This window comes from Grammomys surdaster, unplaced genomic scaffold (genome assembly GCF_004785775.1).
Source record: "Grammomys surdaster isolate TR1022 unplaced genomic scaffold, NIH_TR_1.0 183, whole genome shotgun sequence".
Taxonomy (NCBI): domain Eukaryota; kingdom Metazoa; phylum Chordata; class Mammalia; order Rodentia; family Muridae; genus Grammomys; species Grammomys surdaster.
The window spans coordinates 1,920,722-1,948,612 of record NW_021604628.1 but is presented as its reverse complement, the minus strand read 5'-3'; the positions used below and the strand labels follow the sequence as shown (position 1 = coordinate 1,948,612).

General features: G+C 43.9%; 1 protein-coding gene and 1 non-coding gene across 2 annotated transcripts in view; one reads left to right on the top strand and one right to left on the bottom strand.

Moving 5' to 3' along the window:
- Dnah8 (dynein axonemal heavy chain 8) overlaps positions 1-27,891 on the bottom strand; it is a 236,994-nt gene that overhangs the window by 78,191 nt on the left and 130,912 nt on the right. The window contains exons 64-75 of the mRNA XM_028767920.1: positions 27,490-27,716; positions 25,383-25,501; positions 23,533-23,636; positions 22,226-22,402; positions 17,864-18,031; positions 17,088-17,303; positions 13,796-13,933; positions 12,255-12,382; positions 11,250-11,421; positions 9,243-9,398; positions 5,877-6,032; positions 1,885-2,067 (exon numbers count right to left, since the gene is read on the bottom strand). Of these exons, the coding sequence (XP_028623753.1) occupies positions 1,885-2,067; positions 5,877-6,032; positions 9,243-9,398; positions 11,250-11,421; positions 12,255-12,382; positions 13,796-13,933; positions 17,088-17,303; positions 17,864-18,031; positions 22,226-22,402; positions 23,533-23,636; positions 25,383-25,501; positions 27,490-27,716 (1,944 nt within the window). The remainder of the gene's footprint in view (positions 1-1,884; positions 2,068-5,876; positions 6,033-9,242; positions 9,399-11,249; positions 11,422-12,254; positions 12,383-13,795; positions 13,934-17,087; positions 17,304-17,863; positions 18,032-22,225; positions 22,403-23,532; positions 23,637-25,382; positions 25,502-27,489; positions 27,717-27,891) is intronic.
- Positions 14,242-14,345, top strand: LOC114621623. The gene has a single exon (XR_003711461.1). It is a non-coding gene; the product is annotated as a U6 spliceosomal RNA (small nuclear RNA).

Below are 27,891 nucleotides of genomic sequence, written 5' to 3'. Positions count from 1 at the left end.
TTGCTAGCCAGTCAGCTTAGCCTAACGGGTCAGCTCCAGACTCAGTGATGGACTGCTCTTCCAGAGGTCCTGAGTTCAAGTCCCACCACCCACATGGTGGCTCACAACCATCTGACATGGGATCCTATACCCTCTTCTGTCTGAAGACAGCGACAGTGTGCTCATATGAAATAAATAAAGTAATTCTTTTTAAAAAAAATGTAGAAAATAACCAAGGAAGACACGTGATGTAGGTCTCTGGCCTTCACATGTACATATGTGTGCACATTATGAACACATACACGCTCACACACAGGCACGCGCGTAGGAAAACCCAAACAGAGAAATCACACTCAGTCCCTTTTTAACGCAGGAGGAAAAATCATGCGTCCTGGTATGGTGGACCTTTGCTAAGTCCTACAGCATGACCTGGGGGGCTTCTAGGAGACCTGGCAACTGGAAAACGCACGTGTTGTCACAGAGCGAGACCCCCGTCTCTCTGGCCTCTGGAGGTTCTGTAGCAGGGCCCTCAGGAGGGGACAGCCTGCCTGTGAACCCTGTCTTGAGTGAGCTCCGGCAAGCCTGGCACAAGCGTGCCGGCGGGCATTTTAAAGAGGAACGGAAATCAAAAAGACAGATGTGAGGGCACCAGACAGAGGTTTGGGTAGTACAGCCTTGGGGGAGTGCTACAACCCTGAGAAACCATTCAAAATAGGCCACTAGCACCTGTTCAACCGCAGGGGACTCTTTCTTTCGATGTCCTTGTTATTTTGCTCGTGAAGGAGAGTTGGTATCACGTCTCCCTGCCTTCTGGAATACCTCTCCTTACTCGGAGGCCATCTATCCCTCTTTTTCTCACCTCTCCTCCCCCACTGTGTGCCTCTTTGCCCTCACTCTCCCTCGCCTCACCTTTCCCGTGAATGCTGAAATGAATTACATCAGGATCAGTGTAAACTCAGTTGTGCTCTATGCAGATACGGTCCATCTATGCAGATATACGCTGTGCGTAAAACTGAGTTTTCTGAACATCCTAAAAGTTACTCCAGTCTCATATTTAGCTCTTAGAATATTGCAGGCCTGAGGTGTTCTTGGCCTCACCAGCGCCCTTCGTTATACCCAACTCTGATGGCGTCCTCCGATGGAAATTCCATTTGAAGTATTCTTCCCTGTATCATTACGTTATTACTCTGTAATATCTTGAAATCCCAACGGTTGGTAAGGGCTGTGCAGGGGAATTTTCTTTTTTTCTCTAGGATCGTTGTTTTTATTAAATTTTTTCAGGTGTCTCCAGACAATCCACAGCAATATGGATTGAAATGTATTGAATCAATACACCCAGAGATATAAGGGCAGAAGCGTGACGTGGTGTGTGTGTGTGTGAATGTGTGTCTGTGCAAATGTGTGTGTGCAAATGTGTGTGTGAATGTGTGTGCAAATGTGTGTGTGCAAATGCATTCGTGTGTGTGTGTGCAAATGTGTGTGTGAATGAGTGTGTGTGCAAATGCATTCGTGTGTGTGTGTGTGTGTGTGCAAGTGTGTGTATGTGGTATCTGGGGATGGACGAAACTGAATCATATCATTTCCTAACAGAAGTTATCGCTGAGAAAGAAATATTTCCTTATGCTAACAAGACAAAGTATGATTTTTGGCCTACATTTTCCACATATTTTCTTTAACAACATCCTAGTCTAATTTATTTTTTTGCATTTATTCGTTTATTTGTTTGTTTATTGGAGGGGCCTTGCAATAAGATAAGAGTTGTCCCTCCTTCCACCCTGGGGGTCCCAGGGACCAGATTCAGGTCTCCAGGCTTGGTAGCAAGCACCGTGACCTGCTGCAGCCATCTCACCTGCCCTCCTAAGCCATTGTAACTTAACTCACTACTTGTGACTTGAGAGCCATTACCTGTTTCTCTGTGAGAATGACCCTCCTGAGTAACTGATTCTCCAGTCCCTTCATGGTGACGGTGAAATCGATGACGGACGTCTTGGCGTTGATCTCAGGGGTGAAGGCAGGGTTTGGTAACTTTGTGGTGATGTAAAGTTTAAACGTGTCCATGATGTCACATTCCTTATCACCCACTTTCACCTACGAAAGGTCAGATGAACAGTTAGGAATGGCTTAACGTCGCCCAAACAAGACTCGCACTGTGATAGCCCCAATTCACACATGGACACGAATGGGAGAAACTTCTAGAAAAACCACAGGCAAGAGAGAGAGTGCATCTTCTCCAGAAACTAAGCTCCTGATAGGTTATCCAATCCCAAGGGGGTCAGCCCCTAAGCACATATATACATAAGCAACACTAAATGCTCTCAGCAGGGTGTGTGTGTGTGTGTGTGTGTGTGTTTGTGTGTGTAACAAGAATAACTGAAGAAGTCATAGGTTTTAGATCTCAGGGGCAGACATGGAGAGGGAGCAGAAAGGATGTAAATAGGTATTCAATTCCAAAATGAAATTTTAACCTCAATTGTTACATTGTATAACCTAAAAGAAAAAAACATAGCCAGCTTAAAAGATGGGGAGGGCACTGGGAGCTCGAGACAGGAGTGTGTGTCCCAGGGGTCAAGCCTGTGACATCTGGATAAATAGGGAAGGAAGAGTTGGGAAATTGTCATTACAGATCTTAAATAACAAAGCCTGTCTGATTTTGAGTGATTTGGATCTATTGGTGCCTCTGCTGGAAGATGTTCTTAGCGGCTGTCCGAAGCAAATCCAATAAAGAACGGATCCAAAACCAACGGGGAATAACAGAAAACCTGGACGCATATAGGCCTGACTTCAAAATTACAGCACTTATAACCCCCATTCATCCTCTTATTCTCCCCACCCTCAGATGAAAACATTATAGCAAAATGAAGATCTGTGTCGTGTTTCTAGAATTAATTTTCTTTTTCTGCATTCCATGGTCACATCGCCAACATGTCTGACAACAGAGTTACCAGAAACATAATACTGATCTTAAAAAAACAACTAGTGGTAGGAAATTGAAAAAACAAAACAAAAAAACACTTGAGTTTTGATTTTTCTAAAAACCAGGTGGAACCCACAGCATTTTAAAATGACTTGCATTTCTAATGGACCGTGATCATACATGGGATGGGAGGGAACCTTCCGATACCTCAGGGCAAGAACCCACGGTCCTTTAAACAGCTTCAGTATGGAGGCTCCATAACTTCCCATGGCATGTTAAATGTGGTGTACAAAGCAAGCCAGGCCTGGGAGGACAGACACTATACGTGATTTCACACTTAGAAATGGAATCCTAAAGTGTGGAGCTCCTAGAAGCCAGAATCCAACGCAGGTTATTTGGTGCTGGTGGAGGTACGGAGTGTGGGAGTGAGGAGAGGGTTTTATTTATTTACTTGATTAGGGTCCACAGTATACACTATACATGAATACCAGAACACCACACGGTACCCTGTGAGTGTATGTATGTGTATATATATATATATATATATATATATATATATATATATATAGAGAGAGAGAGAGAGAGAGAGAGAGAGTGAGTCTCTATTTGTCAATTGAATTTTTTTTAATTTTGTGTGTATGAGTGTTTTGCCTGCATATATATATTTGCCACATGTATGTCTGGTTGCCATACAGATCAGAAGAGGAGATTAGATCCCCTGGAACTGGAGTTACAGATGGTTGTGAGCTGCCATATGCATCCTGGGAACTGAACCCAGGTCTCCTGGAAGAGAAGTATAGGCTGAGCCATCTCTCCAGCTCCTGTCAACTAAATACTTTTAATGGTGATTCCAAATTGTGGGTGAATCCACAGTTGCCAAAGAAATCACCAGGAGTGTATTCTTAGCTCCCGTTTCTGGCAAAGAAAATTTCAACTTTGTAATCTCATGGGGAAGCACAAAGAATTCTTGAGGAGGTTGAATTCACTCTATCTCTTTTTTCCCCATTAAATTGGATTCACTCTTCTAGGCTTAAGTAGGCACTCGATGTTCCATATACATTTATTGAAGGACTAAAACAATGGTAAATAAAAGAATTCACGCTGCGGGGTTGTGAGGATGCTTCAGCCGTTAAATTGCTTGTCACAAAAGCTCGATGAGTGAAGTTTGGATAACCAGAATCCGTGAAAGATTCTGGGTGAGCCTGGCAACCCACCTGTAATTGTAATTACGAAGTCTGAGAGCAAAGACAGGAGATCCCCAGAGCAAACTGGAGAGGGGGCTAGTCGTTCAGTGAATTCTGAGAGATCTGCTTCAGGGCCTCAGGCAGGAGATGGAGATGAGTCCAGATATCAACCTCAGGTGTGTGCACAGACACACACACACACACACGCACAGGCACAGGCACACACATGTATAAACATACACAAACACATACCAACACATGCACACACACACACACACACATACATACACACACATACACATATACAGAAATGCACACGTATACAAACATACACACAAATATACAAAACACACATGCACACATACATAAATACATAAACATACACAAACACATACACATATATACACACATATACACAAACACATGCATACACAAACACAAAACACACACATATACACATACACACAAAATACATAAACATACACAAACACACACACACAAACATGCACACACATATATACACATGCACACATATACACAAATACGCACATGCAGGGCTTTTTAAAAAGTCATATGGTTAAGAAAACGTTCCAAAAAGAAAGAAAGAAAGAAAGAAAGAAAGAAAGAAAGAAAGAAAGAAAGAACGAAAGAAAGAAAACGTCCTAAGTAAATCTGTGTTTAAGGAGAAAACCCTCATTCTTCACGTAGTCCCTAATAGTAAGGAAATTAACAAACTGAAAGTGAACTAATCGAAGCTAAAACACTGTCATTTATCAAGAAATAAAACCAATGAACCTTCAAAGTAGAGAATGAGACCAATTAAAAAAGGAGACACTTATATTGAAAACAATTTGTGTTATCATCAACAATTGGGAACAGAATTCCATGGCTTCTAGAAAGTCAATGAGTTTAGGTTGAAAGTTAGTAAAGACAGAAATGGACAAATCAATGTCTCCAGGCTTTATTAAAATACTATTTTCTTTGGTGAGGAGATCCAGGTTTTCTTGAATTTGAATGTGTATTTGGCTTGCAAGGCCACTTTTCTAACATACAGCTAAAGTTATACATGTACACACACACACACACGTATATAATTTCTGTGTAACACTATTATGTTGTTATTAAGGTAAGAAACCTGTTTCCTTTCAAATTTCAGCCAACTGAATTGAATGCTCTTTTGAGGATTGTTTTATATATCGTTGAAAAAAAATCAAAGAAATCAAAACTGCATGGCACTGGTCAATATGTTTCATTTGTATGTATCCACTAAAAAGTCAGTTTTCAAGAACTCTTCCAGCAAGGCAGACACATACAATACATTGTATCCTATAAATATGCGTGATGGTTATTTTCCAGTTAAGAATAAATCTGCTCAAAGCAAAGCAAAGTTGGAGCTGGAGGGATGTCTCAGTGGTTATGGACAATGCTGCTCTTTCAGTGGACCCAAGTTCAGTTCTCAGCACCCACATGTTAGCTGATCACAACCACCTTTAACTCCAACTGCAGGGGATCGAGGCCCTCTTCTGGCCTTTGAGGGTACCTGCACTCACAGGCATGTAATCCCCATACAAACATACGTGTAAGTAAAATGAAATGTGTTTTAAAAAGAAAAGCTAACGGGTACTACTTTGGAAGAGGATGGGCATGAAACAAGCTTTTGGTGTGCAGAAGAAATGGTAAGTGTTGCCTGGGAATGCTGGTTTCCAGTGTACAAAACATCACCACCCCAAAGAGATGGCTCCACCACTGTACCAATGCCAAGCAAATGCCACCCTTGTCTTCTGGTGCAAACTCCTCACCTTGAAAGCTGTGCCCGATTTGATGAAGTTCTTCTCCAGCACGTTATCCAGAGCCGGGTCCAGCTCCTCTCGAATGTCCTCGATGAGAAGGGGGCGACCCAACGAGAGGCTGTCCTCCAGGTGTGTGCGGAAGTACTTGTGGTTCAGAGATGTCACCTGAAGATAAAGAGCTCCTAATCGAAAACCGTCCCCAACAGCACCCCAGTTGCTAAGTAAAAAGCAAGACATCTGTTGGGTGGCTAACTGGGAATTGAAAGAGCAGTGTGAAAAATAAAATAAAATAAAATAAAATAAAATAAAATAAAATAAAATAAAGCAATAAGCAACAACTAATTCTTAAAACTTGGAAAGTCCTGACTGCTGAGGCAAAGATGCAGTGTCTGTGATCCAGAAGAAAAGAAGGGGGCTCTCTCAGATGGAACGCCAGAGCTCCTGGCAGATAGGAGTTGTCATGGAATCGTCTTACTAAATCTAACTAGAATCACTCATAGATAGCCAGGCACCATCATCTATCTCTGTCTTCTCTGGGCCCCTCTGAATAGGTGAGATACATATGGATACACATAACAAGGCTAAAATAAGTCTGTAGAAAATAACGTCAGAGCCGGGTGTGGTGTCCCACACATTTAATCCCAGCTCTCGGGAGGGAAAGGCAGGCGGATCTCTGTGAGTTCAAGGCTAGCCTGGTCTACAGTGTGAGTCCAGAACAGCCAAGGTTCTGTTACATAGAGAAACTCTGTCTCAAAAAACAATACATGCATATATATATATATATATAAATAATAAACAATAAAAATTTAATAATCAATAAAATAAAAATGTCATAAGTGATACACTGAGAAGCCAAAGGTCCCTCCCAGAACTCAGAAGAAAATCTGTCTATAATTCAGTATTAAATATCACCTTTGTCATAGCTTCTCATAAAAGCTCTTCATGGGGTTAGAGGTGATCCCCCATCTTCTTAGTTTACTGGAACGTTGTCATGAATGTGTATGTGATGTTGCTGGGTCCTCTCCCTACCTACATTTATCAGGATGGTCACATGACCTCCCCGGTAGTGATGGCGCACTTTGATGGATTCATTTAAATTCCATAAATATTGGAATTTCCTACACTATGTAAGAGCTGTGTAGGAAATATAAACATGGAGAAAACCATAAACCCGACTAGCAGGAAGTTTATGGCTCAGAAATAAAAGAGAGAAATGGGCAAAGAGCAGTAATTCAAGTCAGACTCAGAGTCCAGGACAGAACTACAAACAAAAGGCACACGGGCCTCGGGAGGGAGGGCTGAATAAGCTGGGGGCACGGAGAAGTCTTAATGAAGCAAGCACTGGATCAGAAGAGGCTTTGAAGGTGAATGCTGATTAATGATTACGAGTTTTGTGTGAGATCTAAGTGGATAGACCAGGAGGGTGGAAAGCATTCTAATTAGTAAAAATAGTATAACTGTGATGGTTTAATATATGCTTGGTCCAGGGAGTGGCACTATTTGAAGGTGTGGCCTTGTTGGAGTAGGTGTGTCACTGTGAGCACGGGCTTTAAGACCCTCACTCTAGCTGCCTGGGAGCCAGTATTCTGCTAGCATCCTTCAGATGAAGATGTAGAACTCTCAGCTCCTCCTGCACCATGCCTGCCTGGATGCTGCCATGTTCCCGCCTTGGTGATAATGGACTGAACCTCTGAACCTGTAAGCCAGCCCCAATTAAATGTTGTCCTTTATAAAAGTTGCCTTGGTCATGGTGTCTGTACACAGCAGTAAAACCCTAACTAATACAATAACCAAATTTATGAAAAGTCAGGCTCCATCTCAAAAGAGAGAGAAAGAGAGAGAGGGAGAGAGAGAGAGAGAGAGAGAGAGAGAGAGAGAGAGAGAGAGAGAGGAGAGGCGAGCCAGGGAGATGGCTCAGGCCACTGTCACACCTAATGACCTGAGTTCCATCCCTCGAAACCCCATAGTGAAGGGAAATAACTGGCTCTTACACCTCTTCTGGCCTCCATATGCACACTGTGACACATGCAGATATATATATGCACATGTGTATACACACACATATGTACATATGTGTGGGGCATGAGGCACTCTGGGAACAGGATATCAGAAACACCGAATGGTCCATATTCCTCACTGAAAACATCAGTGGTAACGTGATCCCTGAAGGAGTCAGCAATGTTCTAATCCTGACCTTGTGAAACCCCAGTTTAAAATTAACACCATGGGAGGCAGTACAGGCAATGCTGGACATCGGTGCGTTTTGCTCTGCCAAGGGCCTAGGTAGGACTGGCAGAAACCAGCCTCGGGGACACCACTCCTGCTGCTTTTCCATTGGTCCAGCACAAGAGCCACAGTCATCCTGCCAGGGAAGAGAAGAGAGACAGGGAGAGCAAGAGCAGGAATGGAAAGAGTGGGGAGGTGGTGGCAAAGGAGGGGTTAGAAGTTCAAAGTCACCTTTGCCCATGTGCTAAGTTGGAGGCCAATGTGGCATCTGAGAGAGCCAGACCCTAAAAATAAATGGACAGATAAACAAAAAGAATACAAAAGGAATTACATCATCCGAACTGTTGCCCCAGATTGATGTACAAGAGTACAAACGAGTAAAAGCTGGCCAGAAGTGATGTGACAGTTTACATCTGGAATTATTCCAAAGGGCTGCTGGTCAAAGATTCGATTTCCAGCATGGAGCTACGGGAAGATGCAGGGAACACTAAGAGGTAGAAGATAGAGGGATGAACCTATGTCCAGGCTATACCTTTAAGGGCAACAGAAGGACCATGGCTTTTCAATTTCTTCTCCGTTCTGGCCATGGCGAACGGTATTTGCCACATACGACCGCCATCGTGTGCTACCTCAGCTCGAAGCAACTCAACCGACCAATAAAACGGGTTAATCTCAAGTATGTAGTGGGTTGGCCTGATGCTGCTTGTATTTTAATGCTAAATATTGGTCCCTCAAGAAGGGTTGCCTCTGATGGAGCAGACCATCAGGAGATGCCATGTGAGCCTTCTCCCCATTGTAGCCGGTTGATAAAGGGCTGGAGCCTGTGATTGGGTGGTGGAAGGGAAAGGTGGGGCTGGGCTCCAGAGTGGGGGTGGGGCAAGTGGAAGGAGAAGGAGGGGACAAAGGAAGAAGAGGTGGAAGCCATGATGGACCAGAACCACGTGACTGGGAGAAACCTTAGACCTGGCCAATCTAGGCATATGGCTTATAATATCTGGATTGTTTCTCTTTCATGTGGGCTTAATAGGGTTGACAATTCCAGCAACTAAGTATTTGAAGCCCAGGGGCGCAGACAGCTTCACGGGTGGCAGATTGTGCTGAGACTTTGAGAGGGCGTTCTGGTTTATACACACACCAAGTCAGACATACCTGCAAGTCGTTTTCTTTCTCCTTCAATTTGATCCACGTTTTCCCCTGAGTCTGGGGATCAATGAGCAGAGGGTATCTGGTGGCCTTTGTCACAATAATGCCATTCTGAATGGACAAGTCGTCTCCAGGGAGTCCCTGCAGGCCCCACTCGCCAATCTGAAGGAGTACATGGGAGGATGGCCGATCAAAGACCAGGAATGTGAAGGTTGGCCATTGAGAGCTTATAACGTTAAATGGAAATCATTTAAACACGTGTTTACATTTGGGGGATCTTGTGGGGTAGGGGGGTTAAAAAAAAAACAAACAAACCGGCAAATATGAGCCAAGCGATGCTAAGTACGTTTAGAATCAGAAAGCAGATTTCGATATTTTGCATCTACATTTTTAATTTGTCCATGTATGTGTGGGTGGATGGTTTTGGACACATGAAGGAGGATACTGCTTGCAGAGGCTAGGAGAGAGAGTTATTTCCCCCCCAGACCTGGAGGTACAGGGGCTGATAGCCACCCAATGTGGGTACTAAGAACGGAACATGTGTCCCTTCTATTGATCTAATGGATATATCTGGGCTTGTCATCTTAGGCTGATTATATATATATGTGTGTGTGTGTGTGTAACATATACATATACATATACATATACATATACATATACATATACATATACATATACATATACATACAGAAGAGGTTGTGAAAGTAAGCCAGTGTCAGAGAAGAAGATAGCTCTCATCCCCCAGTGCTCCTCCTCTTCCTGTCCTCTGGTTCTGCCTACAAGGCTGATGCAAAAGATAATTGCACAGCTGGGGAGACCCTGGCTGGGATACACCAGTAGGAGTTCATCAGCGGTAAGCATGGTGATTTCCTTCCAAAAATGTATGTGGGATTACGTCATGGCCAATGAAATCCCCCAGAGAGCCCATGGAGCAACCAGAATCCACCTTTGCTAAATCACCCCCTAGCACCTCGGAAGACCCGGATCCCCGAGGACTATCTGGACCCACCTTGGCGCACAGTGCCCCATGTATCTACTTGTAATCCACCCCCTGAAACATTGTTTGAACCAATTTTAACCTTTAAATACAAAGCATGGGAAAACCACAGCCTTGCCTCCCTCAGCCTACTTGCAACACGGGAATTCACATCAGTTTGAATACAAACTGCCTGGAAAGTACTTGCGGCCACAGGAGCTTGGCAAGTTTGATACCAACTGACACTGGTCTCAAAATCCCACCAAGTCAGACTTGCCGCTGGTCATCGGTACCCGAGCATGTCAGGGTGTCACTGTTCCAGGTGGCTAATCTCCAGCGTCGGTTTGACTGGGTTTGTAGTTACCCGGGAGACATGCTGGGGGGGGGGGGCTGCCTGTGAAGGCCTCTGAGAGATTCCACAGAAGAGACCCACTCGTAATTCGAGTGGTGCCATCCATCCAATGACCTGGGGTCCTCCAATGAATAAAAAAAGGAGAAAGTAACGTTTACACTGGCATCCTCCTCTCTCTGCTTCCTGACTGCGAATGCAGTGTGCCCAGCCACTGAATGGCTTCCTCTGCTGTGAAGGACTTTACCCTCAAACTGTGGGCCAAAACAAATCCTTTTTTCTTTAGATTAATTTGTCACAGCAGTAAGAAAAGGAACTAATACACCATAATACCTAATATATATAACATATATATATTTACATACATAAATATATATTTACATACATAAATATCTCATATATAACATATATGTTTAATATATTATATTTATGTACATAAATATATATAATAACATATAATATATATTTACAATATATATAATATACAATGCCTTTGCCTCAAAGCTTTGAAAGAAAATGTAACAGAATTAACATTTTAAACCACAGAAAGCCATTGAAGCTGTCTTAAGTATTGGAAATAAAGTTTTCAACTATAGAAAATTAAAACAGACATTCATTGGCGTCTTGTTTATGGTAAGAATTAAAAGAAGGCTGAAACTCTGATATTGCCAGGAAGAGTCACACTTACTGTTGGAGGGTCCACCAACATCGCGATAAGATTCAGGTTTTCGGTGAAAGGGATTTTCCGCGCTTTCAACTCCAACTCCCACTGGTCTTTAAGCAAATAGTTCCTAAATATCTGATTGAAGGGGCCGAGGTAGGAGAGAAAGCCTGTGCATAGCAGAACATCGCCTACGAGTCTGTGAAGAAAAAAAAAAAAAATGCAGATGCCCTCTCCTCAGAGGGAGCCACCCGAGAAGCCACGGTGCAGGCTTGCTCTGCCATAAGGTATAATCTCTCTTTGTCCCTGGATGTGGAAAGACTGTGAAAAGGGGTGGGCGGGGTTACACTCAGGTGAGTCAGAGGAGACGCAAACAGGCGGACCATACCTTCTTCCTATGACACACTCCTGTCTTAGGAGTTCACAACCTGTCTTAGACAAACACTTTGTGTATATGTTTGCATAGTCAACGTGTGCAGGAACCTAGGTATATGAGAGCGCGCATGCGCAAACGCACGGGCTCCCGTGCTCCTGTACATAGGCCGGGCTCAACGCCAGTTGTCATTCCTCAGGTATCACCTCACCTTGTTTTGTTTGTTTGTTTGTTTTTGACAGTGTTTCTCTCTGGCTTGGAGCTCACTAGCTGACCAGATTAGGGCCCAGAGATATATTTGTCTCTTTACCCTCCTAGTTCTGGGATTCCAGATATACACTACTACGTTTGCCTTTCCACAGGTTTGCAAGGCAGGGCCTTCACTGGCTGAGTCCTCTCCGCTGCCTAATGCACATTTTCGAAATCACTGAGGGTAAACCCAGGGACTCAGATGAGCGTCAGGCAGTCCTGGTGAACTGGAACATCGCCAGATGTGCGCCCTTCCCCTACCACCCTGCTAGAGATGTGTTCAGCAGAGAGCTCTGTCCCTTTGGGGGATTCAGAGATGTGTAGATGGAGGTAGGATTAACGGTCTCAGTGTCACAGAGAGGTGGAACGGGAGTGGCTGGCTGAGAAGGAAGCCCACAAAGACTACCTACCTATTAATCTGGGCCTTGAACTCCTTACTTTGCTGGGTCCACCGGACTTTCTCTCCACTCAGCCCATCAATGAGCGTGGAGGCTGCCTGCATCTTCTTCCTGCACATGTCCGCGTCGTTGAGCAGGTCCTGCATTCAGAAATGAGAAACATCTCAGACAACATTTTAAAGCTCTCGAGCAGGGATGTGTTGAGTTTGTGGATAAAACTACCCGGAGGAATTTCTCTGCTTGCAAAATAAACTGTGGCTGGGAAAATAACACGGTGACAAATTGACACACCAATTACATTTTGATCATTCATTCGGTATACGGTGATTGGTTTGTTTGTTTGTTTGTTTAACCTTACAAAATTTCAAAGACACATGTAAGGAGGGCTGGGGATGGAGCTCAGTTGGTAGAGTGTTTGCCTAGCATGCATGAAGCCTTGGGTTTGATCTCTAGCACCACATAAAGCCAGGCTTGGTAATGAAGACTGTAACCCCGGCACCCCTTACAGATGGGGATTCAGAAGGTTCAGAGATTCAAAGTCATCTTTGGCTAGACCGAGTGGAGAAAATGGGGGCAGGGGGTGCATAGAACTCTGTCCCCAAGATGAACAATAAATTATATAAAAATTAAATGAGGCTAAAATTCAAGGAAATTTTATGAGACCCCATGATTTATGGAAGTTAAAGTAGTATTTCTATTATTAACTCTTTTCCAAAAAAAATAAAAATAAAAATGATGCTATTCTTTTCATTCATTTTTAGTCAGTATTCAGAATAATGGGTTTCACTATGGCATTTCACATGTGCATAAAATGGCGTTTTGCTTATACCCATGTCCCGGTTGTCACCCCTCCCATTTTAAGGGTTGTTTCTCCCTTAACCCCACATTTTCCTTCTGCTTTTATGTCGTTTATAAATAGACGATGATGAAGATAGGTAGATGGATGCATACATCCACACATATAAATGGGTGGATGGGTAAATATAAGATAGATGTGTATCTATATGGATGGATAGACAGATGCCTGATAGATACACAGATACAGAGATGATAGACACATAGATACGTACATTCATTTATACACATAATGGAGAATAGATATACAGATATAGATATATATCTACATGGATGGATAGCTATAGATTGATGATAGATAGATAGATAATAAATATGAATGGCTAGAAGGCAGAGATGGGTCTAGACAGATATGACTGGGTGGCAAAAGACACACAGATAGGTTCCACATATGAGAGGGAACGCATGCTATCTGAGAAACGAAAATACCTGAGGAGTTAAGTATCTGCCCTGATTTGAACATCATCTCAAGCCTACAGGTACTGGGCGATCACATGTCGAGCACGCCCGTGTTTTTATGCATAAGCCTTAAAGCTGCATTTCATTTAACCTCAGAGCCGCTGCCCGCAGAGCACCTCAGAGCCGTGCCCGCAGAGCACCTCAGAGCCGTGCCCACAGAGCGCCCCAGAGCCGTGCCCGCAGAGCACCTCAGAGCCGTGCCCGCAGAGCGCCTGTATGTCTTTTCTCCCCCTTCTTACCATTTTCTCATTCATCGCAGCGTCAAACTTGGCCTGCACTTTATCCAGCTCAGCCTGCTTCTCGTCCAGCAGCGCCTGGGCCTTCGCTAATTCCGCGTTGGCCACAGCCAAGCGCCCTTCCTGCTTGGCCAGGTTTGCCTTAGAAAGACGTGGAAACGGTTCACATGGAGTCACACGCGCCCATGAAACATTCATGATCTTAGTTCGTAAATTATCGCACAAATCACAGAATTTTTGCAGCGGGTGCTACTTCTGGGGTCATCTGTCTCAGTGTTTGCAGCTGGGGAGGCAGGCTGTCTTGGGGATATTTTATTAATTTTCCCCCTTTTAATTATTAATGGTCGCTATGGAAAACACATAAAATGCAACAATGCAAAGAAAGAATAAAAAAAACTTTGATTTTTTTTTTTTAAGACTTAAGTACTGTGTTAAGAAGGTACCGAATGGTGTTTGCTTTGGCAGCTCCTGTACTGAAATTGGAATGATACAGAGGTCACCACAGCCCCTGGGCAAGGGTGACATGCAAATCCGTGAGGTGTTCCATATTTTTAATGTAGGAAATATGGAAATAAAGTCCAGTTTCTCTTTTTTAAAAAGGTACTAAATGTCATTTCAAATTTTTTTAATTAATAGACTTTAATCATCACTGCACATAGATTTTTTAAATAAAAAAATAATTTTATGTTTTTGGGTGTTTTGCCTGCCTGCATGTCTGAGAAGAGGGTAACCAATCCCTTGGAACTGAGGTTCTGAGCCACCATGTGGGTACTGAGAATTGAACCCAGGTCCTCTGCAAGAGCAGTCGGTGCTCTTAACTGCGGAGCCAGCTCTCTGGTCTGTTGGAATGCTTTTCCAACTGGTGATAATGACTTTGAGATGTTTTACCATCTGAATGCATCTTAACTTACTAACAGTTCCCTGCACTTATACATATCTTTATCCCACTGGCTTTTAATTCTTAAAAATGATATGGTGATAAAGGCTACTGGATATGTCACCAATCTGGTCTGTGGTTTTGGTAAAGATGCTTTTTGAAATGAAGTCACTCTAACAGTAAATTTTCTTCCTTTCCTTCTTTCTTTTCTAGATCCTACATGGTAAATATCTGCTTCCTGTCAGTTTAAAATAATTCATCACTGTTACACTGCCAGAGCTTTCTGGGGTAGAAGTTCTTTAATAAATGTCTCGTTTTCTTTCTTGTGTACTTGTTGGTGTATTTATTTAGGCAGGTTCCCACTCTGTAGACCAAGCTAGCCTCAAAGTCCCAGTGATCCACCTGCCCCTGCCTCCCAGGAGCTGGGATTAAAGGTGTGCGCCACTGTGCCTGGCCCGTGTGAAGCTGGCTCAGACCCCCTAGATCTATCAAGAACCAATGGCGTGTGCCACAGTTTCAAGCCACCAGAGTGTTTCTGTTGGTTCCGATTTAATATACAAATAGATTTTCATTCCTTTTTATATTTTATTTAATCCAACACCACCTTGTTTCTTTCACAAAGCATTATTATAATTAAATTTTTGTTGTGGGTCATATTTTTTATTAATTAAAAAGAATCCTTTGCTTTTACTGGTCTTTTACCTCTGAATCTAAATTTCTAGTAAAGTTTTCATTTGGTTATCTTTCCATTTGGGGCTATATTTGCTGTTTTCCCATCATTTCCCTCTATTAAAACTTTATTTTATTTCATTCAGAATTATCTATGCAGAGCCTAAAGAGGCAGTCGTGTCTTAAAAGGCTTCTCTCGAAGACTGGCGGTAGCCTGCTTGCCCGCCCATGGTGCTTTCAGCTTGGTAGAGGTGCAGGAGTTGAGTCTGAGCCTTGAGATATGGTGAAATATTTTGTGCATCATTGCATAAAATCACCTAAGGGTGATTTTTGTCCCCTCAGACATGGGAGATACCCTGACTGTGTATAGACAACCTATATGTACGTGCATACATGGTGGGAGCTTGGCTACTGCCCGCTGCTTTGGTTGCATGTTTGAGAATGTCTACTTCCTCATTAAAAAGAAGTTTTGCTGGTGTTGAGATTTTGGACCTCAAAACACCCTCCCTCTTAAGGCCTTGTCTGCATTTCCAAGACTTCCTGGTTTCACTCCTCTTGCTGTGCGTGTGTGCGTACGTAAGTACGTACATACGTGCGTGCATTTAAATATGTGCAGGACTGACCACAGAACCACAGGAATCTACCTGTCTCTGTCCTGCAGGTGCTGAACTTACATCACACTGAGCTTTCTTTACACAGATGAAACTCAGCTCTTTATTCTTGCAAAGCAAGCTTTTATACAGGTTGAGCTATCTCCCAACCCCCTGCTTCTCTCCTTTCATAAGCAACTTTGCTAATGGATTTTAGACTTTAAATCAGGTCTTCACTCAGTGCCGGAAATCAGGGACATTTCTAGGTGCTGACCCGAACTTCTGTAAGCTTAGTTTGGAATGCCGCGAGCAACCTGAGTCCCTAGCCTCTGCACTTTCAAAGAAATGCCTGCCTTTATGGCAGCCTGATGGTTATTCTGAAAAATCTAATTTCCTGTTGACGTGAACAAGTTACTTTTGGTTGTCTGCATCGCCAAGAAGCGTGCACCAGATATAAAAAAGGAAAAAGAAGAGGAACTTTATAAGGCCACAAAAATGAAAAATAGGCAGAGTGGTGTACGACTTTAGCTCCCGTGGGATGGATCCAGGTAGGAAACAGGGGCAGACAGATTCCTGTAGATCAGTATGGTCTACAGAACTAGTTCCATGCCATCCTGGGCTATACATTATAAAAATAAATGAATAAATACTAAAATTGAAACATGGTTACCCATGTCCCTCTAAATTACAGACTGTCTGCTAATAGTAATTTTTTTGTTTTAAAGAGTAGGTATAGTCTATTCTCTCCTACCACGTGGGGCATATATTTATTATATTTTTTAATTAATTAATTAATTAATTAATTTACTTCACATCCCAGCTACAGTTGCCCCTCCCTCCTCTCCTCCCAGTCCCCCTGCCCCAACCTCCCCTCCTCTTCCCCCTCCTCCCTTTTCTCTTCAGAAAAGGGGAGGCTTCCCATGGGTATGTACCAACCAGCCTTGGCTGGTTGCAGGAAGACTAGGTACATGTCTGCTTTTTTTTTAGACTAAGCATTCCAGCAGAGGGAAAGAGTCCCCAGTCAGGCAACAGAGTCAGAGACAGCCCCTGCTCTCACTATTAGGAGCCCCACATGAAGACCAGGCTGCACAACCGGCTAACACAAATTCTTACGATTGATTTTACCAAGCACTGATTTATGGGGGAGAGGGAAATTTACCTTCAGGGGCAACACCTCCCTGTTGATGCCGTAAAATATTGCCATAGCAAGTGTCCAGGACAGCAGCCCAGCCACATTGCCACAGACTTTTTTGGCACTTTCAAAAGTGTAGTCGTCCATGTTAAAATATGGCTGCAGTAATTCGACTGTCTCTTCGTTGATGGTGTCCTTGGGGAACTGCTGCAGGTTAAACAGGAACCCCGTGGCGCTCATCAGCTGGAAAGACAGCATGGCAATCTCTCAGGTCTGGGGGAAGAGAAACCCTTCCTTCCTGCACTGGTTTGGACTTATTAGCCATGGTAGTTTGAATCAAAATGGCCCCTATGGGTTCCTATATTCAAACGCTCGGTCCTAAGTTGATGGAACTGTTTGGGAAGGATTAGGAGGTGTGGCCTTGTCAGAAGAGGTGAGAAACTGGGTTTTGGTCTCTGAGGTTTCATGAGGCAATGTCATTCCCAATTAATCTCTGCCTCGTGGCCTTGTCTCAAGATGTAAGCTCTCAGCTGCTGCCCCAGGGCCATGCATGCCTGCCTGCTACCCATCAATTAAGGCCCGAAAACAAAACAGTGAACCAACAGGAGCCTTTTCTTTTTATAAATTTATTATGTCAGGGACTGTGCGGCAGTGGTGGGGGGAAGACCCGAATATATCATGACGTTTGAGGTGAACTCTTGAGTACGTGGTCGTTGGTGAACAACTGACAGCTAGTCTGGCTGACCCTTCATGTCCTGAGATACCTGATGCACCTCGCAAGACTTCAAAGTTATTTTTCTTACCTTTAACGACTCTCCCCATGATGGCTTGCAGCAGGGCTTTTCTGGGTCCATGGTGACGGGGTCTATTTTCTTTTGGAACAGCAGCAGGACGCAGTCCATGATTCTCATAATGAGATGTGGTGGTTTGGCAAGCTTCCTGACCGTCGCAATGTCGTTTGGTTTGATGGTCTGCAGTTGGGAACAGGAATCACTATAAAAAAACTCTTTTCCTGAGTGGTATTAGTAGACGTAGGTGTGGAAACCTATTATCTTTAAATGACTAAAGCAGAAAATAATCAAAGCGCATCTCATCTTCCAATTCCTGTCATCATCACCTCAGGGTGAATCAAATCCTATGGTTTCTGCATAATGGCTTATGATGGTTTGTATAGGCTTGGCCTAGGGAGTGGCACTATTAGGAGGTGTGGCCTTGTTGGGGTGGGCGTGGCCTTGTTGGAGTGGGTGTGGCCTTGATAGAATGGGTGTGGCCTTGATAGAATGGGTGTGGCCTTGATAGAATGGGTGTGGCCTTGATGGAGTAGGTGTGTCACTGTGGGTGTGGGCTTAAGACTCTCATCCTAGCTGCCTGGAAGCCAGTATTCTGCTAGCAGCCTTCAGATGAAGATGTAGAACTCTCAGATCCTCCTGCACTATGCCTGCCTGCATGCTGCCATGTTCCCACCTTGGTGATAATAGACTCAACCTCTGAACCTGTAAGCCAGCCCTAACTGAATGTTGTCCTTTATAAGAGTTGCCTCGGTCACGGTGTCTGTCCACAGCAGTAAAACCCTAACTAAGACATGACTCCTTCATGGTTAGGCTCAGATTTCTGTTTATTTGACTTTACTCTTGTTCAATTGCCCCTTCGCTTTGACTGACTTAAAGTGTCACCATCACATGTGGCCCACCGCCCAGATCTCAGCATGTAACATTTAGATAGCTTGCATCATCAAAACAGTGTACAGATATTAAGAAGGGAGACAGGGATGAGGGGATGGCTCCATTGGTGAAGTGATTTCTATGCCAAGCATGAGGCCCCGAGTCTTAATCTTAAGCACCCACATTAAAGCCAAGTGTGGTGGCCTGCGCCTGTACTCCTAGCACTGGGTGACAAAGACAGGAGGATCCCAGGGGCCTGTTGGCCAGCTAATATAACTGAACCAGCTCCAGGTTCATTGGGAGACCCTGTTTAAAAAAAAAAAGATAAGAGAGTGACAGAGTATGACACTTGATGTCAAATTCTGGTCTCCATACACATGTGCATGTATATCTGCATATACCTGCGCATGCATAGGTATGTAAACACAAATATGGACATGTTCATACTACATACATGCACAAAAAATTATCTTAAGAAAAAGAGACAAAGCCCTGAATATCAGAAACCTTAAATTTTTTTTTAGATTTTTTATTCTTAGCGCTATCTTGTCTCTGGAAGGAGGAGAAAATCCACAGAAACGAGAGAAATTGTTACAGCGTAAGGTGTATGAAAATATGCTTAGGAGCTGTGAGCTGTATTTAACTGAAGGCATTGTAGGATATGGTGGTTTACATGGGTGGTTCCCATAGGCTCATATGTTTGAATGCTTGGTCCCCAGCTGGCATGAACTGTTTGGGAAGGATCTGGAGGTGTGGCCTTGTGGGAGGGGGTGTGTTCCTGAGGATGGGCTTTGAGGTTTCGAAAGACTCACACCCTTCCCAGTGTGTTCTCTGCTTCCTGTTTGTGGCCTGGTGTGTGAGATCTCAGCTGCTGCTCTGTCTCCCATAATGCCTTCGCCCCACCAATATAAACTCTGACCCTCTGGAACTGGAAACCCAGTTAAACTCTCTCTTTTATACCATTGGTCATGGTGGTTTATCACAGCAATAGAAAGTGAACCAATACTCCCGAAGCACAAGCTCAGGAAGACAAGGAGAACACAGATCAATGAAATGTCTCCAGATTCATCTGGTTCTTTCACACAAGACCCATAACGGGAGTGGAGGGAGGGGGTGCATCCTGGACATGGAACTAAAGGATTACTATACATTTCTTCATTTAACAGCTGTAGGCATTCTCCTATACAAAACAAAGCAAACAGAAAAAGTCTTGCTTTCCTGTCTCCCAAGGGAGGCAGGGGAAATACAGCTACTTTAAAGTAAGATTCCTGTCAGGACAGAAGCTTAGGGTGACGGGAGGACAGAGATGAGCTCAGAAGAAGAACAGAAGACATTCTAGAGGGATGAGGACTGAGCCCAGATTCTAAGGATGGCTGTGATCAGGCAGCGAAGGTTAGGGAAAGCAGTCCTGGCAAGGACAGGTACAGCAGCCCATTTAGGTACATGCAAAGGTAAGAGGTCATGATTCCTCCGGAACCCCCTAGGTGCTTCTGTATGGGAGAGTCATACTGTATGTAGCAACAGAAGAGCAAGGGCAAAGTTCAAGAAATGGATAGGAATGGAGTCAGATTGTTTATCAGCAACAGAATCTCAGAGATAGATAGATAGATAGATAGATAGATAGATAGATAGATAGATACATACATACATACATACATACATACTACAGATGTATAAATATAGATACATATATAATACATACATATGTACATATAAACAGATACATATGTATATATATAATACATGCACATGTATAAATATAATAAACATACATGTGTACATGTAAACATATACATAATACAAACATGTATAGATACATATATAATAATGCACACACATGCACATGTAAACACAGATACATACATACATACATACTACATACATATGAGTAAATATAGATACATATATAATATATACATATGTACATATAAACACATACATACATTAATAGATACATATATGTACATGTAAACATAGATACATATATAACACATACATATGTGTATATATAACGATAATAGATACATAATACATGCATATGTACATATAAACAGATACATATGTATATACATAATACATACATATACATGTATAAATATAATAAACATACATGTACATGTAAACATATAGATACATCATACAAACATGTACAAATAGATACATATATACATAATGCACACACATGCACATGTAAACACAGATACATACTACATACATACATACATACATACATACTACATACATAATATACAGATCCATGTGTACATATAAACATAGATAAATAGATAGTAATAACGGATACTAGATGAAGAATAGGCAGACAGAAAACTGTCCATGTGCCCAACAAATGATCGTATTTCTAATGCCTACATAGAAATCTCAAGGATCAGCCGGGCAGTGGTGGCTCACGCCTTTAATCCCAGCACTTGGGAGGCAGAGGCAGGTGGATTTCTGAGTTCGAGGCCAGCCTGGTCTACAGAGTGAGTTCCAGGACAGCCAGGGCTACACAGAGAAACCCTGTCTCGAAAAACCAAAAAGAAAAAAAAAAAAGAAATCTCAAGGATCTGTGAGAGATTATTATAATGTCTATGGCGACTTATGACTGACTCCAGATTATGTGAGTAAAAGTGGTGCTCATGAGAAGGAAAGGCCCATCGGCCCATCTCCCTCCTCCAGAGCCGTGTACCTGTTGTGTGCTTTGTACACACACACACACACACACACACACACTGTTTAAGTTGCTTGGGAGGCTGAGGCGGAAGGATGGCTGGAGGCCAGCCTGGGCTCTTCTTTCTTTTGAAAGAAAACACAGTGATGGGAGAAGAAAAGGAGGGAGGAAGAGAGGGAAGGCAAGGGAGAGAGAGGAAGGAAGAGGATAAGAACTGTGCCCTTCTTGCCTCACAGCCATGGACACCCAGGTCGGAACTTCATCCATAGCGAGGTTAAAAGTCTCATGAGTCTTCAAGGGGCGAGCGGCTAGGATACGGCTGTCTGTCTACGTTATCTGAATCTATTATGCTCTCGGGAGGCTTGTCCAACCCCAGGGTCCCCAGCTACATGTGTCTCAGGACAGCTCTGAGTGCAGCTCAACACTTCTGGAGCTGATAATATTGTGTCTCGATGTCGGAAGATTGGACGTCTCTAGGTTAGGCCGCTGTCTGCAGGCTGTTTCCGGGTCTCGTGAAAGGCCGGTTCAGCAAAGAAAGTAAGAGGTGACGAGGAGAGAGCACACTAAAGCCCTGCGGCTGAGCAAACGGGGAGCCAACATCTGTCTCCAGACTGCGCTATAAACGGGGTTGAGAATGCGGCTCTGCTTCCTGATTGCAAAGGTCCTGGGTTAATTCCACAAAAGGAAACCTGGCACCAGGGAGGATTTGTGCAGAGAAAGACAAAGGGGGAAAAGGGAAGGGGAGAGGGGGAGGGGAGGGGAGAGAGAGGCGAGAGGGGAGACAGAGACACACAGCGAGAGATAGAGACAGGGCATGCGCAAGAGAGCAGGCTCACATTCAGGGCTGCCTCCGCTTCCTCCAGCGCAGGTTTGGCGGCCTCCAGCTTAGTCTCCGCTTTCACCTTCTCGCTGTCGATTTCATCCACAATCTTCTGAGCTTTATCTTTTACCTCCTGGACTTCGTTTTTCACTTTGGCTGAAGCCTGGGCACTCACTGTGACCTCTGCCAGGACCTGGTAAATTCAGACAAACCCTTTAGAGCGAAGCTTAGGGGTTTGGGTCTGCGAGGTATTTTATTTAGTAGAGTACAAACCAAGAGACTAAGAGGAAACATCTCCATCTAAGTCACCTGTGTTGTAATGTGTGTCACGAGTTACTTTGAGGGGCGGGGAGATGGCTCAGCACTTAGGATCACTGACTACTCTTCCAACGGACCTGAATCCAGTTCTCCCGCACCCACAGCAGGCGGCTCACCTGAATCCAGTTCTCCCGCACCCACAGCAGGCGGCTCGCAAGCATCTGTAACCCCAGCTCTAAGAGACCAGGCGCCCTCTTCTGGCCTCCATGGGCGCTGTGTGCATGTGGACACACACACAAACACACACACACACACACACACACAATTAAAACCTAAATCTTCAAAATAGTTTCTGAGGGGTACGTTGCAATATCCCATCTTAGAAGTTGTCCTTGAGCTTAAAGTACATATGAACAAATATAAGGCTTTCATAAAAACAGTGTTTCCAGTCTATGAATGTCTAGATAATGAAAACAATTCACTGAGTAACTTTAATCCCAGTACTCGGGAGGCAGAGGCAGGAGGATCTCTAAGTTCAAACCCAGTCTGGTTTACAGAGTAAGTTCAAGGGCAGCCAGGACTGAAATCCTGTGTCTAGAAACCAAGAGATAGATCAATAGATAGATCGATACAGATAGATAGACAGACAGACAGACAGACAGACAGAAAGACAGATTATCCTTGGCTCCCCTAGAAAATTAGAATATGAAAAGACCTTAAAGACAAGACTTAATATAACTCTCGGTTAAGGAGAAAGTGCACAGGTGGGTAGGTGACAGCAAGAACTTAGGTAGACAGAGAAAAAAAAGAACATTCTAGACCAGGCAGAGGATATCCTCATCTAGAAATATCTCTGTGTAAGATAAATGGTACAGGCTAATGGCCTTACCACACCTAGTCTGCAGGCTCCAGTCCCGTTTATTTTTTTTAATAAAGTCCTAAAATAATGATTTCCATAGGTAATTTTTAATTAGTTATTTGAGAATTACATAGCAATGTAAAAATGCTTTTCAAATGACGGGAAGGTGTTTCCTGTCGGTCGTGACGGGGTGCGTGCCAACTCACTTCGTCCGCTTTCACGGAAGCCACGGCCAGTTCCTTCTCCTTCACCGCGAGATCCTGTGAGAGTTTCGCCACAGATTCGCTCGCCTCCATCAGCTTGTCGAGACCTTTTCAAACACACGGGACACACCCTTGCTGACTATAGACGTCAGGTATATAGTCGCCATGTATAAGGAAGACACATGTGTGGCATACATACACCAGACACAACATGGCTTGCCATGGACAGAAATACACATGTCTTTAAGACAAGACCAAGTCAGTGTTCTTAGCATGCCCAGCTTTTCACACGGTTGTGGGGATCCGAACTTGGGTCCTCATTTTATGCAACATACACCTAACCCCCTGAGCCATCTCCCCAGACCCAGTTTTATTTCATTCCAGTTTTGCTTCTTCCAGGAGATGGCTCCTCCAAGTCAGCAAGAGGCATTTGGAGGCTGTGATTCTCGTGCCTGACACAGTGAACCCAGGGCTAAAAGAGCCATAAGAAATGAACTTAAGAGAAAGAAAAGGGCCCTCTGTTTACAACTGCCCAGTTTTTGTTTTGTTTTTTTTTTTTTACCAAGTCAGATGGCATTTGCTAACGGGACCTACATTTAATAATTAAATGAATATTTATTAGACAAACACTCAGGAGTTCAAGGTCATCCTGGACTATATATATATCACGCTAGAAGCCAGTTTAGACTATAGGAGACACTGCCTCAAAATAAGTACCAAGAATAAATAATTAGGAACTGGAAAGACGGCTTATAGGTGGTAGACTTTTTCTCTCCCTCAGTGACACAGGTTTAGGCCAGATTAGGCCAGATTAAAAGCAGATAAAGGCAACTTTGTTAGGTACTGCTCCTGGACGGGTTCATCAGTCCCGAAGAACAGAGCTGAGGAAGTCTCACACCCAGGCTAGCGTAGGGAAGTTTTATAGACTGTAGGCAAAGGGTAATGACATGTCAGCCATAGGCTGGGTTTGTGGCCAAGTGTGGTCAAGAGCTGAGCGCTTAGCCGGGGACTTGGGTGGCTGGCAGCATCAGGGAGGAGGTTGCTACAGCTGCCAAGAATGGGAAACTGGGTTCTTGGAGCCATTTCTTTGTCTGGAGTTTTTCAAGCGGGGTTGGGGAAAGGAAGGCAATGAGGTTTCCCAGCTAGTGAAGGGGTGGGTGAGCAGAGGTTCCGGCCTAACAGTAGGTTAAGAGCCTGTAGTGTTCTAGCAGAGAACCTGACGTTTATTCCCAACACCCATGCAGGGTGCCTCAAGCTTCCTATAACTCCAGCTGCAAGGGACCCAGTGTCCTCTCCTGACCTCCATATGCACACTCGCGTGCCCGTACACACAGAGTCACATACTCACACATGATCAGTCATATATACACAGTCACGTGCTCACACATGGTCACATGCTCACACACAGTCACATGCACACACATGGTCACATGCTCACACATGGTCACATGCTCACATACAGTCACATGCTCACACACGGTCACATGCACACACACGGTCACACGCTCACACATGGTCACATGCTCACACACGGTCACATGCTCACACACGGTCACATGCACACACACGGTCACATGCTCATACACATGGTCACATGCTCACACACATGGTCACATGCTCACACACGGTCACATGCTCACATACAGTCACATGCACACACATGGTCACATGCTCACACACGGTCACATACACACACACAGTCACATGCTCACACACGGTCACAAACACATACACATATTTTTAATAAAAAAAAAAAGTGTTTGATTTTCAAACACAATGATACCCATTCAGTAAAGCGTTGGGACTGCCATCAAACAAACCCTAGAGAAGACGAAACCGGCCATTCCTCTCACCGATATTCATCCGTTCCGCTTGCTCGTTGATGTATTTCACCTTTTCACTGTAGATGTTCTTGTAACCGTTTATAAATGAGAGATACGATTTGGGAGTCACGTGGGCTCTTCGGCGGTATCTGAAAATGAGATGTAAAAACAGGCTCCTCAGTCAGTGAAGCGCCCCTTGCCCTGCTTGCTTCCACTGGGAAAGCCATGGGAGGTGGCTGGCATCCCAGAAGGCCATGGGAAAACTGTTGCTTTGGCCTCGAGGGTGACTCTACATAGGGAAAGGTGAGGGAAGGATGTCTGTCAGTCCATCAGGGTATGTCAAGATCAAATAAATTAGCACACATGAGCATGCCCTGTCAACAGCAAGTTTCTGGACAGAAAGGAGGGACAGCAGGGCTTATGCCAATGGTCTCCATAATTTATTTCCACTTGGCTGTTATTTACTGCTCAGCACAAGGCCAGGCTCTCCCCTGGCTAGCCGAGTTGGCCTTGAATTCCAAACAGCCACACTGGAGTCACCGTTCAACTCACTGTGGGCTTTACACTTCATTCCTCATTATGGCCACGGAAACAAACAAAAGGTAATTCCACATCACCCAGCATCACCCAGACTCTGCACAGAAAAACAAGCATAGCTTTTCAGGAAGGTTCTGTACCTCGCAAAGCCTATCCACTCACCCTAAGCAGGGAGCCCGATATTATGCAGGCCCCAGCAGACCCTGCTTTAGTCTTAGACTCTAGAGACTTCATGGACTGTAGCCTTACACTTTCGACTTCACGACTCGCCTTTGGAGTTCAGAGAGAGTTTTTTTTTTTTTTTTTAACACTTTCAAACTTCCTTTTGATGGTTTTGTTTTTTTGTCTATTGCTTGCTTGTTTGGAATGTGGACCTATATGTTACCATCACTACCAGCATTTTGTGAAAACATTCACTTGGTAAAATCATTTTGTAAAAAAAAAGAAAAAAAAATCATTCTTCAGTTTAAGAGACTGGGAAAAGCTTAAAAGATGTAGCAAATTTTTCAAAAAAAAATAATAATCAAGAAACACATTTTGTGGTCATGTGAAAGTAAGAGGGGAGTGATCTCGCCAGATGACAGAGGCAGAAGAAATAACATCTGCCTAACTGTGAGGACTCTCACCCACTAATTTCCAGAGAGTCTGAGAAACACCTAGAATCAGATAAGGAGGTTAAGAATGGTGGTCTGGGCATGGTCCTAGCAAAAAGAAGGGGATGGCTTAAGCCAACACTCTAAGGCATGGACATCCCTCAAAACTCCCGGCATCTCCCAGACTCTGTACAGAAAAAATGAACAGCTTTTTAGGAAAATTCTGTAACTCGAAAAGCCTATCCACTCACCCTATACAAGAAGCTCTCTATCCTGGAGGCCCCAGCAGGGAGCTCTCTATCCCAGAGGCCCCTGAGGCCCCGGCAGGGAGCTCTCTATCCTAGAGGCCCCAGTCTTGCTCATCAGCTCCCATGCATTGTGGGGAAAGAAAACCCTTCAGTTGTGTTGTTTTCTTTTAGACCATTTTGGGCAGCTTGTTCACAATGAGCACACCATGACCGCTCTTCCTGAGTGGTTCTCTGGCACCCAATTAAAGTCCTGTTTCATAATTCATTGCCAAAAAGGCTTTGATAAGACTTGGCTATGCAAATGCCAAACCTAAATGTTCCCTCAACATAAGGCAATAAAGAAACTTAAAAACAGTGCCCTTCCTTAATCAGAATAAATAATGCATTGGGACGAGAGGTTCTTCTTTTTAAAACCCGATTACAAGCAATTATTTAGGTCATTCTCAAAACAAAATTAAGCAAATGAAACAGTGATTCATTAAGCATCTGCTGCTTGGAGTCCTGGAGGGTTAAAGAGGTGTTTAAAAAGCATGGCCCCTCGTTAATTTTTAAATCTCCTTTGTCTGGCATCTTTTCATTATGTAATCACTAGAAAATCAATGCAAGAAAAATGGGATGTGAACTATGCAAAGAGTTGCTTACTGGTCGTTATGTTTTTAATTCCTCTTTGGAGAGAAGTTCATGGTTCCAGTTCCAGCCGCCACCAATCTTACGTAACCCCACTTCCCACTGGAAATAATTCTCACAGCTACCAAGTACCTTTGGAAGTAATTCTCGCAGCTCTCGGAAACCATGTCATGAAACAGCCCCATAGTTTCTACCACGTGCTTCTTTGTCTCAGTGGAGCAGACAATGTTATACTCTAAAAGGAAGTACGAGGCCACGGCGATCAGAGCCTCCTTGGGCCAGCGACTGAACCAGTCCATGGTGCAGCCTGAAATCAAGCCGGGGAACTTGAGGGACCGTGCCCGGAACTTCTCACCAACCTGTGGAGGGCAAGGTCAGAAGACATGAGAAACACGGAGGAAGTACGGTCAGCTAGAGAGAGGGATGTATCCACTACCTGGGCCAGCACTGCCATGCTACAAACTTTAAAAAAAGAAAGAAAGGAAGGAAGGAAGGAAGGAAGGAAGGAAGGAAGGAAGGAAGGAAGGAAGGACA